Source organism: Nycticebus coucang, chromosome 21, assembly GCF_027406575.1.
Source record: "Nycticebus coucang isolate mNycCou1 chromosome 21, mNycCou1.pri, whole genome shotgun sequence".
Classification (NCBI taxonomy): domain Eukaryota; kingdom Metazoa; phylum Chordata; class Mammalia; order Primates; family Lorisidae; genus Nycticebus; species Nycticebus coucang.
In genome coordinates, this window is record NC_069800.1 from 17,872,542 (window position 1) to 17,893,705 (window position 21,164).

General features: G+C 39.1%; 1 protein-coding gene across 1 annotated transcript in view; it reads right to left on the reverse strand.

Moving 5' to 3' along the window:
- Positions 1–373: 373 nt before the first annotated feature.
- The window catches only part of DSTN (destrin, actin depolymerizing factor), a 37,807-nt gene continuing 17,016 nt past the window's right edge, over positions 374–21,164 (reverse strand). Inside the window, exons 2-4 of the mRNA XM_053574441.1 lie at positions 8,116–8,423; positions 3,048–3,124; positions 374–669 (exon numbers count right to left, since the gene is read on the reverse strand). Coding sequence (XP_053430416.1) covers positions 560–669; positions 3,048–3,124; positions 8,116–8,423 — 495 coding nt within the window. The 3' untranslated portion in view covers positions 374–559. The remainder of the gene's footprint in view (positions 670–3,047; positions 3,125–8,115; positions 8,424–21,164) is intronic.

A 21,164-nucleotide genomic window follows, 5' to 3' on the forward strand; every position in this document is an offset into this window, starting at 1 on the left:
CCGTATTCCAACATCATGCTTGAAATAGTGCTTTGCAAGTTCAGTGTGGATTATGAATGGACACGGTCTCCATGACAGGTCTGGTAGAACCGCTAGACTACCTGACTTAACCATGCTGGTGTTAGTGTATTAAGTGTTTCATACGTTCTGTTTAGCTCAAGGAAGAATAAAGAAATTGGGCCAAAATTATAACCAGATTAAGATCAATTATCTAAGCAAAAAAAGTGACTGCTGAGGTTAATAAAGACGTAGTCATCTTCTTCTGTACTGTTTTGTGAACTGCACTGTTAAAAATCCTGAGCTTAACAAAAATCTTTATAAGTCAACTCATTAAAACAAGCATTTGGCCAATAAGAATTTAATTTCACACCAATAAAACTTTAGACTTTAGATTTATTTAGGGCTGTTTGCACATGTTTATAGAATAGTTTACTCTAAAAGATGACAAGATAGTTCCCCCTCAGTGAGACCCTGGCCTAAATACATTTTTGCTTTATTTATATAGCAAGAGGATAACATTAAACATGGAAGCTTTCAATTTGTGGCACTGAATGATGATCTACACAGGGCATCCTTCAAAGGCTACAATTAAGGACCCACCTAGCTTTTCAGCAATACAAGCCCGATTGAGGTCTTCTGGCCCATTTGCTTGACATTCATGTTTTATGCCTAGAGAGGAAAAACAACAATTCCATTTAGAATTATGGCAGCAGCCACATCAAAGATATCAAACTAAGATATCAAACTGTTTTTAAAGACCAGTTCTAGTACGGATAAACTGCAGTATCTGCTAGCAATAGAATATTACGACGAGAATAATCTGTATCTACATGCATCAAAATACATGACCTTCACCAACAATGCTGACTGAAAGCTGGATTTTAAAAAAAGCATACATTCTGTATAATTCCATTTGTATAATAATACAAAATCAGTCCAAGCTAATGTACACTGTTAGAAATCAGGTACTCTTTACCCTTGTGGATGGAGCAGAGGACAGTAGGTATGAGTAGAAGGGAACAGACACAAGGGAGGCTCCTGGGGTGCTGCTGGTCATTAGATCAACAAAAAACCATTGTGCTCAGTCTGAAAATTTGGCAAGTTCTACAATAATTTGTAATGTACACTTTTCTATAAATATGTTGTACTTTAATAAAAAAATTAAAAGGCAGGTCACCAATAAATTTTCTTTGTTTTTAAAATATAAATAGAAGTATGAATTAGATGTCTTTTGTTTGATAGTGAAAAACAAAAATGTCATCACTTGGCTACAGAAAACAGACAGCTCTCCCATGGTATTACATCACATCAAACCATCACAATGCAAAATGTTTCTCATTGCTTTCTTAGAAGAACTATATCATCACACTGCAGAATGAGCTCCATTATGAAATTATATATAGTAGCTTCTCCATAAACACCTGCTATCTCTTAAATAGCTACAGTGCTATTCCACAATCTTAAAACCATCCATCAAACTGGAAAGCACAATCGGTCAGCTTTTGGACTACTCAGGACTGATCTAAGAAAGCCAGTAGATGGTTTCATTAGAAAAAAAGATGACAAGGGCACTGTCATTAAAAGACAGATTAACAGCCAGAGAGTGACTTACATCTATAATCCCAATGCCTTGGAAAGCCAAGACGGAAGGACTGCTTGAGGTAAGAAGTTTGAGATCAGTCTGGGCAACACGGCAAGTCTTTATCTTTAAAAAATAATATTTTGTTTTTAATTAGCCAGGTATGGTGGTATATGCCCATAGTCCCAGCTACTCAAGAGACTAAGGTAGGAGGATCGCTTGAGCACAGGAGTTTGAGGCTGCAGGAGCTGTGAACACACAACTGCACCCCAGCCCTTGTGACAGAGCAAGACCTTGCCTTTTTAGACAGATCACCAAATCAAGTCTACATAGCAATTCCCTTTACTAAAAGGCAATGCAGACTAAGGACAATGAAGAATCCACTCTGAGTCTTTTTTGGTTATGTTGTAAAAGTGATGACACTAAGCAGTTATTTTAAAACATCAGTTAATAGACCCGTGAACATGCTTCTGAGGGCTATCCAGCATCAAATCAAATGCATGAAAAACTTAACAAGGCAATGAACTATGTAGCAGCAAAGTTCAGCAAAGGTAGCAAGAATTTTGTTTTCCTGGCTAAATAAAACAAGGCAGGGCAAACCTGTTTTACTGCAAGAATATAAAAACCAGTCAGTCACAATAAAACAAACAAAACAAAACCAACATTAGGCCAAGCCCTTGTGATTTGGCTCCCTCAGCTGCTTGGAGATAGCCATGGCACAACCAACTCTTAAAGCTCACACATGATCCAGACCAAACCTCCCATTCTACAGCTGAATCAATGCCCAGGGAGGTTAAGCAGTGTTGGCCAAGGTCACACAGCAGTTAGACTTCAAGCTTAATCCCCAGTGCAGGCCTTTGGGCATTTGCCCCATGCTCTTTCCATCATACCAACATTTCCTCCTGGCTGGAGAATGACCAAGACATCTCATCAGGTTCCCAATCACCCAGTGCCAAGTCAAATACAACTGGCCAGCTCAAGGGGTGACTGTGCTTCCTTTGGATATGGATACATCAATTACCTAAAATCATATCATTCAACAGTGAAACTACAAATAAGAGCACCTTTCTCGTTTATGAACATTTCCTTTTTGCAACTTTGTTCTAACGACTACATTCAAATGCAATTTTACTATTAAATTATGATCCATGTAAGCCAATTAGTTTCCACGTACTCCATAGAAACTAGAAGCCCCTCAAACTAGTTGAAAGCCAAAAAGTGATGTATAATGTTGAAGGGACAAAGTTATTAAACATGGGCCATGCAAACCCAAAGTGACAAGCTCAAGGCAGAAGACACAATGGAAAGCTGGGTTCAACCTTCTGGTTTTCTGGTTTTCTCAAAACAAGCATCTCTTCTTTTTGCCCAAAGCTCTCCAAGAAAATGAAGTGCTTCTTAGGAAAGTTGCAGCTGCCACTCCCAGGGCTCACCATACCTCTAAATATTCAGAAGTAAATCCAGACCATACCTTGAAATTTCTTTTTGATTGCATCCTTGGAGCTCGCATAGATCATTTTACTTTTCAGAGGTGCTAGTTCTGGTGCCCTAGAAAGAAAAATATCAAAAATTAAAAAATGTTTTACAGAAGGTATAACTTATATCTTGTTAAAAGTTTGCTTCAGTAATGGGGGAGGGATATCAGACTTTTCAGAGAGTTTAACCCTGCCACCTCAGAGAGTGAATGTTATGAATGTGCATATGTAGAATCACTCAGATGGACCAGGGTTAAAAAAAATAGAGAACCACTAACTAAAACTCGGATTAATGGGGTCATAATAAAAGAACCAATATTGGGCTCGGCGCCTGTAGCTCAGTAGCTAGGGCACCAGCCACATACACCCGAGCTGGTGGGTTCGACTCCAGCTCCGGCCTGCCAAACAATAATGACAAGTGCAACCAAAAAATAACCAGGCACTGTGTGAGCGCCTGTAGTCCCAGTTACTTGGGAGGCTGAGGCAGAGAATCGCTTAAGCCCAAGAGTTTAAGGGTGCTGTGAGCTATGATGCCAAGGCACTCTACCCAGGGCAACAGCTTGAGACTCTGTCTCAAAAAAAACACTAACATTGGTTATAACCCAGTTCTTTTTCTTTAAAATAATGTCTTTTTATTTTTTACTAAAATTGAGGTCATGCCAATGATTATATTTAAAAAGTTTTTGACAGTTTTTCTAGTTGAAAAAACTTTCAAAATATAAAAAAGTACAGAAAATAATCTATTAAGTATTTGCCACCCAGAATCAAGAAGTGCTAGTATTAAGCTGGGTGCGGTGGCTCATGCCTGTAATTTTAGCACTCTGGGAGGCCGAGGCGGGTGGATTGCCTGAGCTCATGAGTTCAAGACCAGCCTGAGCAAGAGCGAGACCTCATCTCTAATGGGCGTTGTGGTGGGCACCTGTAGTCCAAGCAATACTTGGGAGGCTGAGGCAACAGGAATACATGAGCCCAAGAGTTTGAGGTTGCTGTGAGCTGTGATGCCACAGCCGTCTACTGAAGGTGACAAAGTGAGACTCTATCTCCAAAAAAAAAAAAGAAATGCTAGTATTTTGGCATTTTTGCTTCAGACTTCTTTAAAAAAAAAAAAAAAAAAAAATCACACATAAAGTAAAAGTCCCCTTCTTAATCTTCACCAGTCCCTTCATTTAATTCTATTCCAACAGTAGATTCTGACCACACAAATACTTGTTTTCCATCCTAATATAACATAATATATACTCAATTATCAAATATGGAGTCGAAACCTGAGTTTCAATAATTCTCTTGAAAAAAATTAGGTCCACTTATGTATGTATAATATCATAATTCTAAATACAGTCTCACAAAGATTTCTTTTTAAACTAAATGGCAACTCAGCAATATTTATGTCTTAACTGTCAATATTACTATTACCTTATATTTGTAAAATATTAGTGCCTTGCCCCTCTTGAATGGAAATATGCTAAAAGCACAGTGTATGATTCAAATTCTTCCTTCACCAGCGATCTTGAAACATAATAGAAATAGTACTAATGGACAGAAAACCTGAGACTGCTTTTACATGAATTCCTTCTTTGCCTCTCTATTCCCAAACCTCAGGCCTGCCTCCACACTGCACTACTGACATATCAAAGAGAAAATGGAATTTAGGAAGTCCAGAAGGTTCTTGGAAAGGTTAAGCAAAATGATGAATAACAAAACTGTCCTTTCTCACAGAGTTTGAGGTTGCTGTTAGCTGTGTTAAACTGCCACTTTAAGTCAAACAACTAGCAGGTACTCAAGTACTGCTAGTTGTTTGACTTAAAGTGGCAGTTTCCAAGAACATGTTCACATTAAGTGAAGACATACTGTGTAGTTACAATACTTTTGAGCACTTAATGTCTGCATTTAGTTGCCATAGATTCAGGACACTGAATGAATGCCCAAGGGCACCAGAATGTGGCTCTCAGCTAGTCCCACCACAGTGAGCAGAGATGCTATTCTTGGGAACCAGGAAGAGGGTAGTCTCTAACTCTCAGAGGCTTATTCCTTCCACTTCTGATCACAACCTCAAGACTGTAGCTCAGATGTTTGAGTTACAAAGTGTGTACTTTTCTTATACAAATAGGTCAGAAACATGAAAAAGCGTTAGGTGTTCTGATTTTACTCTAACCAGCTTGTTAAACTACTTTAAGAGCCAATCCCTGGGCCCTGGACAGAGCTTGTTATGAAAAATGCCTGTAAGGCTTTATTCTTTTCTTAAAATAAGTAATAGATCAAAACAAACTATTGTACTAATAATATCCTTTTCTTCTTTCTACTTTTCCAATATTCTTTAATAAGAATGTTTAGTATTCAGAAAAGAAAAAAATACATTTAAAAAAACAGGGGAAAAATTGCAAATGAAAGAAATATCAACCAATTTAAAAGCCTAAACCATTAGCTGGCATATCTGCCACTCAGGCTAGCTGTCAGTCTGGGGAAACACAAGGGATTTTACCTGTTTTCCAAGGCCTGAACACAATACTTGGCATGTTGTAGAAATACTGAATGCACCTTCATTCAAATCAAAATTGCACATTTTTAAGTCTTATGGACTACTATCTATATGTACCAGCCTCAATGGACAGTAAGCTGCCCCAAATATGCACTCTACCTCATATATATATATGCTTCACAGCAACCTGGTTTGGGCTTACTGAAATGGAACTGCAGTGTGATCTCGTTACTTTCCTTTTAAACCTCAATTCTCTTAAACTCCTAACTCCACATCCTGCTTGCACCCTAAGCTATTGATGGCACATAGCTAACAGCCAAATCCCTTCCCTGCCTTGCAAACTATCAAGAGAAGCCTTGACTCCCTCTGAAATGACTTCCCCTTGGAAGCTACAGAATATTCTCAATATGTGAGTACCTAGCCATGTCAGGGAGTATAGTATAATATAAATTAAATGAGGGGGTACTACTTTTATCTAAAGCTTAATCTCATATATTGACTTACTTGAAACACCAGAATAACTAATTTAAATAGCATTTCACAAATAGGCCATGTAAATCACTTTATAGCACTAGCAGGGGTGTCCAACTTTTTTTTCTCCTGAGGCACATTGGAAAAAAAGAGTTAAATACACCTTAAATACACAAAACACGAAAACTGCTGAGCCAAAAAAAAAAAAAAAAGAAAGGTCTGTGCATAATTTTCACAATATCCAATTTTTTTCTAATAAAAAAAAACCACACACACACACAGCTAAGCAAAACAGGCCTCAAATAATCCACACGCAGCCTGGGGGCCACAGGGTAGACATCCCTGAATACTGTCCAGAAGATCTTCCTGCAATGATGGAAATGCTATATATCTGTGTTACCCAATAAAGTGGCCACTAAGTACTTGAAATGTAATTCATGGATCGATGCCTGTAACTCAGTGGGTAGGGTGCCAGCCACATACACTGGTTAGGGGCAGGTGAGATCGACCCTGGCCTTGGACCTGCTAAACAATGAGAACTATAACAAAAAAATAGGCTCGGTGCCTTTAGCTCAGTGGGTAGGGTGCCAGCCACATACACAAGAGCTGGAGGGCTTGAGACCTGGCCTGACAAACAATGACAACCAAAAAATAGCTGGGCATTGTTGCGGGCGCCTGTAGTCCCAGCTACTTGAGAAGCTGAGGCAAGAGAACCGCTTAAGTCCAAGAGTTTGAGGTTGCTGTGAGCTATGATGCCACAGCACCCTATCAAGGGCAATGTAGTGAGACTGTCTCAAAAAAAAAAAAAAAATAGGCTCGGAGCCTATAGCTCAAGTGGCTAAGGTGCCAGCCACATACACCAGAGCTTGTGGGTTTGAATCTAGCCCGGGCCTGCCAAACAACAATGACAAGTACAATCAAAAAATAGCCAGGCGTTGTGGCAGGTGCCTACAGTCCCAGCTACTTGGGAGGCTGAGGCAAGAGAATCGACTGAGCCCAGGAATTGGAGGTTGCTGTGAGCTGTGATTCCACAGCACTCTACCCAGGGCGATAGCTTGAAGCTCTGTCTCAAAAAAAGGAAAAGAAAAGAAATGTAATTCATTTCAACTAAGAAACTGAATATTTAATTTTAATTAAAGAGCCACAAGTGGCTAGTGTCCAAAATGTAGGGATAAGGCAGAAAAGGTAGGTTCAAAGAGCCTGAGTATAGCCATTTTGATTGATACCAGACCCTATTGCCCCAAATAAGAAAGCTGCCAGCAAGTTACCAGCACAAGACCACCTCATGCTGATGATGAAATGACTAAGCCTTACAAACAGTGCTTACCTTCCTATGACAGCAGTTTATGATTAACCTCTCTAGCCTGGCTTCAAAACAATGTTGGGCATGTACAGCTGTTTCTTAACAGAATTTCTGAACACATAAAAATGTTATGACTACCTCATAAGGAGTCTCCCTCACTCAGGAGAGGACCCCTATTCTGTGGAGTAGAATCTGTTGTCTGTCTCTATTTCAATAAAACTTTTTTATAGCTAGTTGGCTTGCTCCCAAATTCATTCCCACACAACGCCAAGAACTCCACCTGATGAGGAGTTCAGGGGGCTTTCCTCCCTTCACTGGGATAATCCCTGCATCAGCTACCCTCTGCACAGTGTGAAACACAGGGCAAATTACAACGGAGAGGAAATAGTACTAACTTCTTCAAAAGTAGCAAACCATAGAGACACAAGTAAAAGGTGTGTTTTAAAAAGGGGAGGCTAGTTCCTGGCATGGAATATTGGAAAAGTAGGGTTCTGGCTTCTAAGTAGGAAATTTAACAGAAATAGGAAGTAAATTCAGAGGATGCAGAGACACTTGCTTCCTACCCACCCCCAACCAAAAAAAGCCATTATTGAAAGTCACATTCTTTCAAGTAAACAAAAAGTAGTCAAAACTTACCTCCGTTTTCACAAATACCCATTCACCTAAGATTATAAAACTTGTGAACAAAAATTAAATGATAATTACAAACAGCATGAATATAAATTACTTTACTCCCAGATCTGGTTCTCCAAGTGCTGACAATAAAAAAAATACTCTAAACTCCATGGCAGCTCAATATTCCTAACATGCTTACCACAAAAAGAACATCAACTCTTCTTTTCTGGACTCCTTGGTTTCAAAGCTCGCATCATACAAAGCATAGCGACAATCTTTTTCAGGAAGCATTCCCACAAAATGCTTGAAAGGATCAGTAATGGTCACACCAATATCTCCAACCAAGATCTCTTTCCCTTCTTCTACAATGATGCACTTTTTGTCGGCACTGAGACAAAAAATGACAGCTTTCTTTCTTTTTTTGATTTCTTCTGGTGTGGAGCATTTTCTAACTTTCATGTCATAAAAAATGCGACATACTTCATCAGCAACTTGCACTCCTGAGGCCTATAATGAGAACATAAATAAGAAGCTTACAATTTTTATTGTGCCAAATGTGAAACGCTATTTAACTTCTTGTCATAAATGGCATATACTTAAATTGTTAAAGGTATATGGTTTTTTTTTATTTTGACTAAATCTGAGCTACAAGCATCACTAATTTCAGACATCAAACTGTTTTAAAGGTCACATATATAAATCATTCATCACTATTATATGGGGTAAGGAAAGCTACCTCTGTCTCTCCTACCCTAAAGCCTCGAAAGAAGTGTTTCTAAAGGTACTGAATTATTTTCTTCTTATAGAGGTTACTCAGAGCTTTGTCTGGGGGTAGATCATCTCCCCAGTTTGTATACTAACGATATCTAAAATTTCTTTCTTAATTCATAGTAGACAGTCACAGCTGCTGGGCTGGAGAAATTGTATCCCTACAGTATCTTTTTTTCTAATAAAAGAATTATTACGAGATTTTTGTTCTATTCACATTTCAAAATTATACGATCAATGTTTAATAAGAAATTAGTCACTTGCCATTAAAATTTTGCTTAATAAAATCACCAAGTTTTAAACTAAGATTTGAATAAATAAGAAAATGTTTATTGCTATATAACAAAGAGGATAACAACCTTTTATTACGTTATACTTGTTATTCTTGGATGAAGGACAGTTAAATAAGATCTTAATGGAAAAAGATCTTAAACCAGATTTTATCTCAAGGTAAATGCTATTAACAGTAACTTTACCACAACCATAATATTTTATGTTTCACTAATTACTTTGCATCTTAGCTTTTCTAAAGAATTATAACATAGCTCAGTGGCTAAGGGCACCAGCCACATACACCAGATCTGGCAGGGTCGAATCCAGCCAGGGCCTGTCAAACAACAATGACAACTACAACCAAAAAATAGCCAGGCATTGTGGCAGGCGCCTGTAGTCCCAACTACTTGGGAGGCTGAGGCAAGAGAATCGCTTAAGCCCAACAGTTGGAGGTTGCTGTGAGCTTTGATGCCCCGGCACTCTACCCAGGGTGACGTAGTGAGACTATCTCAAAAACAACAACAACAACAAATTGTAACAGAATACTAAACAACGTAAAATATTAATGATACCCAAAATTAATGTCAAATAATTTAAGAAATAAAATGCATATAGGAGAAAAATATACACACAGGAGAAACTATCTACAAATCCTATAAGGAATTTGTACTGAAAATATACAAAGAACTTTTATAACAATAAAAAAGACAACCTAATTAAAAAGTGGCCAAAGGACTTGAACTGACATTTCTAGAAAAAAAGATATACAAATGGCCAATAAGTACATGAAAAAGATGTTCAACATCAAAATCATTAAGAAGGGTGGCACCTGTAGCTCAAGGAGTAGGATGCCAGCCCCATACACCAGAGGTGGCGGGTTCAAACCCGGCCCCAGCCAAAAACTGCAAAAGAAAAAAAAAATAATAATAATAATCATTAGGGAAATGCAAAATCAAAACTATAATGAGATTGCACTCCACATCCACTGGGATGGCTAAAATAAATGGGCAGTAACAAATGTTGGTGAGGCTACGAAAAATCTGGAATCCTCATTTACGACTATAGAATTATAAAATGGTGCAGCTGCTAATTTAACAAACAATTTGGCAGTTCCTCAAAAAGTTAAACACAGAGTTAACATGACCTAAGAATTCCACTCCTAGATATACATGCAAGAGAAATTAAAACATGTCTACACAAATACCTCTATACAAGAAGAAATAACTCTAATATCCAACAAATGATCAACAAATTTTTAAAATGTGATACTGAGACATGCTGTAACACGGATGAATCCTAAAAAACATCACACTAGGTCAAAGCAGCCAGACAGGAAAGGCCACATATTCCATGATTCTATTTATATGAAACAGAGAAAATTTCCTCTTCTTCCAAAAGAAGAAAACTCCATAGACAGTAAGTTAGTAATTCCAGGAGTAGGGGGGAAAGGGGAATAGGAAGTGACCATTAATGACTATGGGGTTTCTCTTTGGAGCAATGAAAACGTTCTGGCAATGACAGGAAAGATGGATACACAACTCTGTGAATATACTGAAAACCACTTAATTGTCCTTTACAGTATGTGAATTATATCTTAACAAAGTTGTTACTTTAAAATGCATGCATGAGGGCGGCGCCCGTGGCTCAAAGGGGTAGGGCGCCGGTCCCATATGCTGAAGGTGGTGGGTTCAAACCCAGTGCTGGCCAAAAACCACCAAAAAAAAAAAAAAAGCATGAATTCTGGAGGGAACATTCACTAAGCTTCTAGTATTTACTTAATATTAAGGTAACTGGGCCATTTTTCACTATCCCATTCATTAAATGGGCTCTAAATATATTTCAATCTCATCTGGTTGAAATCTGTATCTAATCATAATCTATGTCAGTACTATCCAATCCACATTTCCTATTTATAAATGAACATTTCATTCTAAATTACTTAAGTGGCAGTTACAGAAAATTAAGACTAAAAACTAACTCAAAATTACATATCTCATTATATTCCTACTTTTTTTTTTTTTTTTTTTTTTGTCTCACTTTATGGCCCTCGGTAGAGTGCCATGGCATCACACAGCTCACAGCAACCTCCAACTCCTGGGCTTAAGTGATTCTCTTGCCTCAGCCTCCCAGTAGCTGGGACTACAGGCGCCCACCACAACGCCCAGCTATTTTTTGGTTGCAGTTCAGCCGGGGCCGGGTTTGAACCCGCCACCCTCGGTATATGGGGCCGGCGCCTTATCAACTGAGCCACAGGCGCTGCCCTATATTCCTACTTTTTTAAAAACACTTTTCCTAAATTTTTTACTGGTCTAATGGTATTTTTCTGATTTTTACTTGCTTACCTATGTTTAGAAGTTAAGAATTTTATTTTGCAATAGATAAAAAAATGTTCAAAGTAACAAAAATTAACAAAGAACTAAAAACAGATGTCAATTCCTCTCCCTAGTCCAGCAGTCCCCAACCTTTTTAGCACCAGGACCAGTTCCATGGAAAACAATTTTTCCATGGATTCGGGGTGGTAGTGAAGAGGGTTGTGGGGAGGTAGAGATCTGCAGCCTGGTGCCTAACAGGCCACAGACCAATACCCCTCTGCAGCCTGGGGGTTGAGGACCACACCCCTAGTCCATAATGTTTGTTTATAAGTCACTTTTGAACCAACAATTTTTAAAACCATGAAGGCAACCTTTGAAGCCTTATATGTAGCCATATTCAACTATAGCAGTGAGGATGAAAACAAAAAAAACCTAAGGAAACGTCAAAGTCAAACCAATATAGCTGAATGAGACATGAACAAAGTGGCATCAAAGACAACCCAGGTAGTTACTAGACTAGTAACTAGACTGTGATGTCTGAACAGAACGGGGAACATGGCACAGTATGACACATTACCTCAGAAGATTGTGCACAGCATGTAGGTGAAGATGATCAGTCAGCAAATGAATGGAAACATTAGCATGGATCTCCTAGGAAGACTTCACCTAATATACACTTCGGACTAGCCCATACCATGGGTACAACACTAAGAAGCAAAAGAAAACTAATCAAGAGATTTAAAAATGATCAGAAAACTAAGAAAAAATAGGAGAAGACATCACCTTAGAAGTCAAGGGAGAATATTTTGAGGAAGGAGGTATTTGAGAATGACAGAAAAGAAACACCGGGCTTGGCAAGTAGTCCTCTGACATTGCAGCAGACTGGAGGAACAGGGCAGAAGTTCAGGGGAATGGTCTGAGGACCCACAGGGACTTGAAGAGACAGACCCCAAAACACAGGATGGTTAGTGGTGAAGGGAAGACTAAATGCTAACTTCAGGAAAGTTGTCTTTTGACTGGGGAGATGTGTAACCATACTAGAAGTTTAAGAGATTAAAGAAAAAAGAAGAAAACCAAAACATTAACACGTTGCCAGATAGAAAAAAAGGTTTTGATGTTTTATTAGGTCAAGATATGTCAAGAGACATATTAAGTTATATATGCTTCATGAGGATCCAGGCTCAAAACCAGTGTAAGTTAAACACAACTCACATGACAAGTTTTAATGTGTTAAGAAGCAAATTTAAAAAGACTAACACTGAGTACTTAATATTGCCCGACACTTCTAAATCACAGCAATTTTGTGAGGTAGCTTCTATCAATGATTTCTATCTTATAGATTGGTAAACTGAGGCATAAAGTAAGTAATTTGCCCAGGGTTACAGAGAAAATGACAGAACTGGGATTTGAACTTGGGCAATGTGACTCCAGAGGATACTCTTAACCATTCTTATAATTAACAAAGTCAGAGAACTAAAAAGACAGACTCATTAGCCCAGGGCACAGATGGGAGAGTTAGTCTGAGAAATAGATACTTTTTTTTTTCTCTCTAAAATGGAGAAAAGATGAAGACAAGCGTTCAGAGAAAGGAAGATACACTGCCAAAAACTGACTGAAAGGCACTATTTTCTCTGTGAAGTGTAAGCCAAAAGGAATAAGGCAGGGGTCTGAGGGCATACTAAGTGAAGATTTAGAATAGATATTGTGGGTTACAGCCCACCAGTCACATACACCAAAGTTGGTGGGTTCAAACCTGGCCCAGGCCAGCTAACCAACAATGACAATTGCAACAAAAAATAGCTGGGTGTTGTGGTGGGCACCTGTAGTCCCGGCTACTTGCAGGAGAATCTCTTGAGCCCTAGAGTTTGAGGTTGCTGTGAGCTGTGACAGTACAGCACTCTATCGAGGGTGACATAGTGAGACTCTGTCTCAAAAAGAAAAAAAAAAAAAGGAAAAGAAAAGAATAGCTACTGTGGGAAGTTCTAAAGGGAACCACTTAAGGACAAGAAAATGGGTGCTGGAGATTTCTTAAATTTCAGCTGAGGCAGGAGGCAGAAGGAAGAGTACAAGTCTCTTGCCTGGACTGCTACAGTAACCTCCCAGGCAGCTGCAGGGTGAACGGGCAGATTAGCTTGTGTATGCCACATACCACACTGTTTTCTCTTCCTGGGCAAAGAGCAGACTGCATTCCCCAGCCTTCCTTGCAAGTTCACAAGTTGTTCAGCCCAAGGTGGGCACAGTGATACAAACTACTCCCAGTTCTGGCCCTTTAAAAATGATCTTTATGTGTCAATCACACCTCAATAATTTTTAATAAAAAAATGAAATTTAAAAAAATAAAAGTAATCTTAAACTCTGTTTTCTTTTTTTTTTTTTTTTTTTGAGACAGAGCCTTAAGCTGTCACCCAGGGTAGAGTGCCACGGCATCACAGCTCACAGCAACCTCCAACTCCTGGGCTCAAGCGATTCTCCTGCCTCCACCTCCCAAGTAGCTGGGACTACCCGCCACAACGCCCGGCAATTTATTATTATTTTTTGGTTGCAGCCATCTTTGTTGTTTGACAGGCCCGGGCTAGATTCGAACCCACCAGCTCAGGTGTATGTGGCTGGCACCTTAGCCACTTGAGCCACAGGCACCGAGCCTTAAGCTCTGTTTTCTCCTGACAAGATGACTTTGGTAGACGTATTTCATAAAATACACCTGATGGAAGAGGGCTGCTCAACCCCACTGGACTCTACATGATAGAGACAATTCTTCATTGGATTAAGCCACTAAGATGTTATGAAAGTTGTTCTACTACAAGACTGCCTGTGCCTACTGCCCATCACCTTCACCCTCCAATTTGTTTCCTACATTGTAGCCGGAGATGTGAAACACAAATCCAGTTACCATACTTAAAACATTTCAATGGCTTTCCACTGATCTGAAGGTAAAAATAGCAATATTTTTTTTAACATGCTACCCACCTCTCTAGCCTTTTCTTTCTGCACACTCTCTCTTACGATCCTGGCCTTCTTTTTCAGTTATTTATAAAGCTGACTAATGGATAAGATAAAGACAGCATACATAAAACTTTAATACTGAATACGTAGTAGAACATCCATTGTTCCTGGATAAACTTGAAAGGAAGGGAATTTAAAGAAATTAGAATGTAAATGAAGGGGGAAAGGGAGAATGGAGGAGCAGGTGGTCAGGGAGTGTTTCACCAGGAAGCATGGAAGATGACTTGAAGCACTCTAAAACAAGGGGCCTGAAAGGATGAAAACATGGTTCCAGACAAAGAGAACCCAATATTAGAGGAAGATAGGGAAAAAGAAAATTGAACACTTGGACTGAGTTTAGGAGGAAAAGGCCTCCCTCCGATGGCAGGCTCAGGAGTCTAGATACTGGGTGTTTTAAAAAAGAAAAAAGAAAAAAGATGACCAGAGTTGTACTTTTGGAAAACATATCAAGCCATGCATAAGAAAACAAGAATATCAAGATGACTGTAACAGGGAAACCCGCTAAAAGACTAATTCAACAAGCAAGGCACGAGGTGATAAAGGCCTTCGCCAGGTTAATGGCAGCAATACTAGGGCAGTGGGGATGTTGACACTGCATAGGTACAACCAATTTGGACAGACTCATTTTGACAATCAGGAGGCTGATTAATGTTGCCAAATGCTCATTTCCCAATCTTTCCAGCACGGTGGCTATAGAGCCTAATATTAGAGCAATATGGGTCTTACAATCTAGTAACATTACAATACTAAATTTTGTCTGAGCAAATAATCAAAAAAACACAAAGTAAAGCACCTCTTAGAGTCAATGAATATAAAGGTGTTCATGCCTTGGTTTACTTAGTACATCCTTAAATAGCACTGACATGGAAGAAATGAACATTAAACAACAGGCCCACAGATTCCTGATAATGATTTTTATACAGTAAAACTAAAACCATGGGGCAGGCAGACTGAGGAAGCAGGAAATACAACCTGGCCCAATACTCACCAGAGCTCCTCCCTTCCTCTAAACTGCATTCTCCTAATGGTAGCAAATCTCCTCTCAAAAAGCTTTGACTCAAGTGGGTGAATTGGAAATGTGGGGTAAAAATTAGTGGGATGGAAAGACGATAAAGTAATCCTTAAGTAACCACAGTTTTTCGTATCTTGGAGACCAAAAAAACTTTATATCACCAAAATCACAACAGCAATAGTGAATCCAAACTCCTCTAACTAGGTGTGTCACCGTGGGCCAGTCAATCAACATCTCTAAATTAAATTAGTTGTTTCAACTGAATTTAGGAGGAGTGCACTAGATTACCAAACTTGAACGTACACAAGAAATTACCTGAAGGCTTGGCGCCTGTAGCTAAGCAGCTAGGGCACCAGCCACATACACCAGAGCTGAGGGGTTCGAACCCAGCCCAGGCCTGCCAAACAATAATGACAACTACCACTAAAAAACAGCCAGGTGTGGTGGGCGCCTGTAGTCCCAGCTGCTTGGGAGGCTAAAGCAAGAGAATCGCTTCAGCCCAAGAATTTGAGGTTGCTATGAGCTGTGACGTCACAGCACTCTGAGGGCGACACAGTGAAACTCGTCTCCAAAAGAAAAAAAAGAATTACCTGCAGATTTTACAGATTCTGATTCAACATGTCTGGGGTAGAGTTGGAGTCTGCATTTATAATAAGCTCCAGGTGATTATCAGTAAAATTTAGTTTGAAAATTTCACTAACTACAATAAAACCTTAGCTCACTGCTATATTCACTTCTTTACCTACAGGTATAATTTTTTATCACGAAGCAGTAATGATGAGAGTACTTCATTTTACAGATACTAGTAGGCCCCAAATCAAAGCATTTGTGTGTGTACTGGCAAAGCCTATGGGTCCCCCTTTTTTTAAATCTCAGATTAACATGAGGGTACAAACAATTAGGTTACAATGTTTGCAAATGTTAAGTAAAGTCCCTGTTGTAGTTTTTTCATTGAGAGTACAAACACACACCCAGGAGGTGTGCCACATACCCTTACATTGAGCCCATTAGGGGAGCACACCAATCCCCTTCCCTCCTCCCCCAAAAGTTGAATTGAGTTTTTCTCTTATGTTGGGTTTGTTTTAGTTCATCTATTGGCTTCAGACTAGTATTGAGTACACTGGATACTTGCTTTTCCATTCTTGTGCTACTTTACTATGAAGAATGTGCTTTAACTCCATACAGGTTAATACAAAAGATATAAAGTCTCCATCTTTTTACGGCTGAATAGTACTCCATGGTATACATATACCACAGTTTATTAATCCATTCATGGGTTGATGGGCACTTGGGTTGTTTTGGGCCCTTTCTGAAAATAATGTTTCAAATAAAATATACAACCAAAAAGCCAATTATATCTATGATGGTGGTTAATAATTCCTGTGAGGGTGGGGCCCTGTGGCTCACAGCTATAACCCTAGCACTTTGAGAGGCCAAGCTGGAAGGACTGCTTGAGGGCAGGAGTTTGAGATCCTCCCTCCAAAAAAAAATAGAAAAATTAGCTGGACACTGTAGTGTCTGTGGTACTGCAGCAGATCACTTGAGCCCAGGAGTTTGAGTTTGCAGTGAGCTATGATAATACCGCTGCACTCTAACCCAGGTGACAGAGTAAGACACTGACCTCCCCTCTAAAAAAGGAAAAAAAGAAAGAATTCCTGTATTAATTTTGCTGGATTTGTTATCAATAAGCAAAATCATGGTTAATCTTCTTTTGGGGGGGCTAGAGACCCACTATGTCGTCCTTGGTAGAGTGCCATGGTGTCACAGCTTACAGCAACCTCAAACTCTTGGGCTTGAGCGATTCTCTTTATCTCAGCCTCCCAAGTAGCTGGGACTACAAGTGCCCACCACAACACCCGGCTATTTTTGTTGTTGTTATTCTTGCAGTTGTCATTGCTGTTTTAGCTGGCCTGGGCCAGGTTCAAACCCTCCAGCCTCGGTGTATGTGGCTGGCGCCCTACCCACTGAGCTACAGGTGCCACCTACAGGTGCCATCATGGTGAATCTTTTTTTTTTTTTTTTGAGACAGACTCTCATTTTGTCGCCCTCAGTAGAGTGCTGTGGCATCACAGCTCACAACAACCTCCAACTCTTGGGCTTAGGCGATTCTCCTGCCTCAGCCTCCCAAAGAGCTGGGACTACAGGCGCTCACCACAACGCCCATCTATTTTTTTCTTGCAGTTTGGCCAAAGCTGAGTTCAAACCCACCACCCTCAGTATATGGGCCAGTGCCCTACTCACTGAGCCACAGGTGCCGCCCCATGGTGAATCTTAAAACAAAAATAGTTGTAACAATAATACACAGACTCATTTGAGAATCATTTGTTCTTTATCTTTACATTGTGTTTTCATCTAGAGATGTCCTCTCCCATCAGTCCCCTCTCTTTTTGTTTATTTTCCCACACTTTTGTTGTTGTTGGGATTACGCTGATTGCATTTGTTAGGTAGATTCCCTTTTATAATTGTGTCCTGCCCCCAAGAGGTGTGCCACACACTGTGATCCCCACCCCTCTCTCTCCTTCCCTCTCTCTGCTTCCCCCTACACCCCCCTCCATGTACTAGGTCATCAATTATCCTCATATCAGAATTGAGTACATTGTATTCTTGCTTCTCCATTCTTGTGATGCTTTACTAAGAAGAATGTGTTCCAACTCAATCCAGGTTAATACAAAAATGTAAAGTCTCCATCTTTTTTAGTGGCTGAATAGTATTCCATGGGATACATATACCACAGCTTGTTAATCCATTCCTGGATTGGTGGGCATTTAGGTTGTTTCCACAATTTGGCGATTGTAAACTGAGCTGCAATAAACAGTCTACTGCAAATGTCCTTATAATAAAATGATTTTTTTTCTTCTAGGTAAATGCCCAGCAATGGGATTGCAGGATCAAATAGGAAGTCTAATTTGAGTTCTTTAAGAATTCTCCATACTTCCATCCTTCCTGCTGGTAGTCTGCAGTCCCACCACCAGTGTAAAAGTGTTTCCTTCTCTCCACATCCACACCAGCATCTGCAGCTTTGAGATTTTGTGATGTGGGCCATTCTCACTGGGCTCTGGTGATATCTCAGGGTGGTCCCATTTTTTAAATATTTCTCTAATAAAATGTTAGATTATTAAGACATGAACTGCTCAGCTGCCAAGAAATCTAAAGTGTATTTTAAAAAGAAAAACCTAAGGGCGGCACCTGTGGCTCAAAGGAATAGGGCGCTGGCCCCATATGCTGGAGGTGGCAAGTTCAAGCCCAGCCCCGGCCAAAAACTGTAAAAACAAAAAAAGGAAAGAAAAAGAAAAACCTAATTCAATTTTGTTAAATTTATTTTTTAAAGCTATTCCTTTTCAAATACACAGTTTTAACAATAAAGACCATTAAAGGATACTCTAACACAGCACCAAAATTTGTTGCACAGTTGGGAAGAAAAGTCTTGCGAACAAAAATAGATTGTTGTCATAACAAGAGCTCTGTGATTACCTTAAAAAGCTATGTAATCCACAACTTCAGTTTCTGTGTCTGTACTAGTGACCACTGGAGAATAATAGAGGCTCTTAGAGCTCAACCCCCCCCCCCATGCCAAAACAGTAGCTGTTAAATAATTTCACTGCATTGTAACTTACTTGCTAACCAATTTTTAACTTGTTCATGAACTATAATGGATCCTAAACCTGTAAGAGTCTCCTCCGGCAGAGCTTTTATGAAATTCTGACTCAAGTCAAGACATACATCAAAAAATAATCAATGTAAGTTAGTACTTACACAGAGGGAAATAAACGCTACAAAAAATATGGGACACTGAGTACTTTACAGTTGCACATGGCAGAATACAACTTGAAACATCAATTCCCTCAGTTCTAGAATAAGTAGTAATCTTTATAACCTGAGCATCAGGTTTTTCTGAACCAGTCCAAAAACTAAATAAAATTACTTACAATAGCCTATCCTTCACAGAAATAATCAGAAACAGTGGTCTCTTTCTATACTACTAAACTCAAGTAGGACACCAGACCTTGGCTCCATAATTAATACCAACTACACTTTACCCAATTCTTATTGGAGAAAACAGCATGAAACTATCTTCACTACTTCACGAAACTATTAATTCTTCAAAAATTTTCTAAGCTAAAAGCCTGAAATATTTGAATGTAGGTTATTGCATAGCAGACAAATACAATTTCAAATTTACAAACTCGCAGAAAACAGTTATTAGTTTCTTTTTCAACCTATTTACTTCTACCAACTTCTTAAAGGAATTGGGGAATGAAAAATTGGGTTCATGATTCTTCTGTATTTACACCATGCCTTGCACAAGAGCCAACAGAGACAGAATGGCTAACAATAAAATATTTGGGGTTTTGGCTACTACAACTGATGCCTCTGAGCAATAATGCTGAGACAACAAATAAAATGAGAGTGATAAATTCTTCAGGCACATTTCTACAAAGAAGTGTTAAGGGCCTCACAATTCCTGTGTTAAGATGAGAGGCTGAATAGATACATCTAATTTAACTCCACTGAAAGTATAAAAAGGAAATTTACAAGAACATAAACTTAAGAAATAAGGAAATTCAAATGAGGAAGAATGAATGAAATTAGTTTGAGAAGCACTTACATCTCTCAATTATCCCTTGTAAACTCCCCTTAATTTCTCCCTAGATTTCTGTAGTTTATTCTTTGGAGAGAGTAAACTGTAGTTCTGACCTGTTCATCACACTGAAAAGAGGATATAAATGATTACACATAAATGAATATTATGACTCTCCCCACCATCACCACAAAGCCTGACCATGAATTACTAAATCCTTAGTCCCACTGTTCTAGACAGCCGTGTTATCCAAAAGAACTTTGCAATGGCACAAATGTTCCCTTTCTTTACCAATATGGTAACCATGAGTGGCTACCAAAATTGAGGAATTAAATTTTAAGTAACTTTTTTTCTGCTAACCACAAATTCCATGTTTGTCATATTCTAAATAATTTACACATAAAATTAACACAAAGTAACCTCTCAATACTGAAATAGTATGTTTTGTGTAAACAAATTTATAAAACTACATTGTTTCCTGCCTTGGAAAAAAATATCTTATTTAGCTTTATTGTACTATACAGTGACAGAACACTGCCTCCTAAGGCAAGGATCTCAACTCTTATTTTAGTATAATAATTATTATTGACAACCACAAGATTCAATTATACTATCTCCCACCATTCTACTAGGCACAATTATCATCTGTGGCCACAAATCAAAATCCACAATGATGTAAACTAGAATCTATGAGGTCAATCAATAGATTTTTGTCCTAAAATCTATCCCTTCTCAGTACAAACATACCTCGGAGATATTTCAGATTCAGTTTCACACCATAGCAATAAAGCAAGTCACACATTTTTTGGTTTCCCAGTGCACGTACTAGTTAGGCTCACATTATACTATAGTCTAGTAAAGTGTGCAAGAATAGTGTATCTAAAAAAAAAAAAAATGTACATACTTTAATTAAAATACTTTATTAGCTGACCACAGTGGCTCATCCCTGTAAACCTGGCACTATGAGGCCAAAGCGGGAGGGTCCCTTGAGCTCAGGAGTTCCAGCCCAGCCTGAGCCCTGAGCAAGAGCGAGACCTGTCTCTACTAAAAACAGAAAAAATTAGCCAGGCATGGTGGCCCACACCTGTGTCCCAACTACTCAGGAGGCTGACGCAGGAGGATTACTTGAGCCAACATGTTTGAGGTTGTTGTGAGCTAGGTTAATGCTGACACATCAGCCCAAGGACAGCGCAAGACTGTCTAAAAAGCAAAAATAAAATCTCACTTTACTGCTAAAAAAAATGCTGACATAGAGACACGAAGAGAGCATGTGCTTTAGGAAAAATGGTGCATGATGCCAA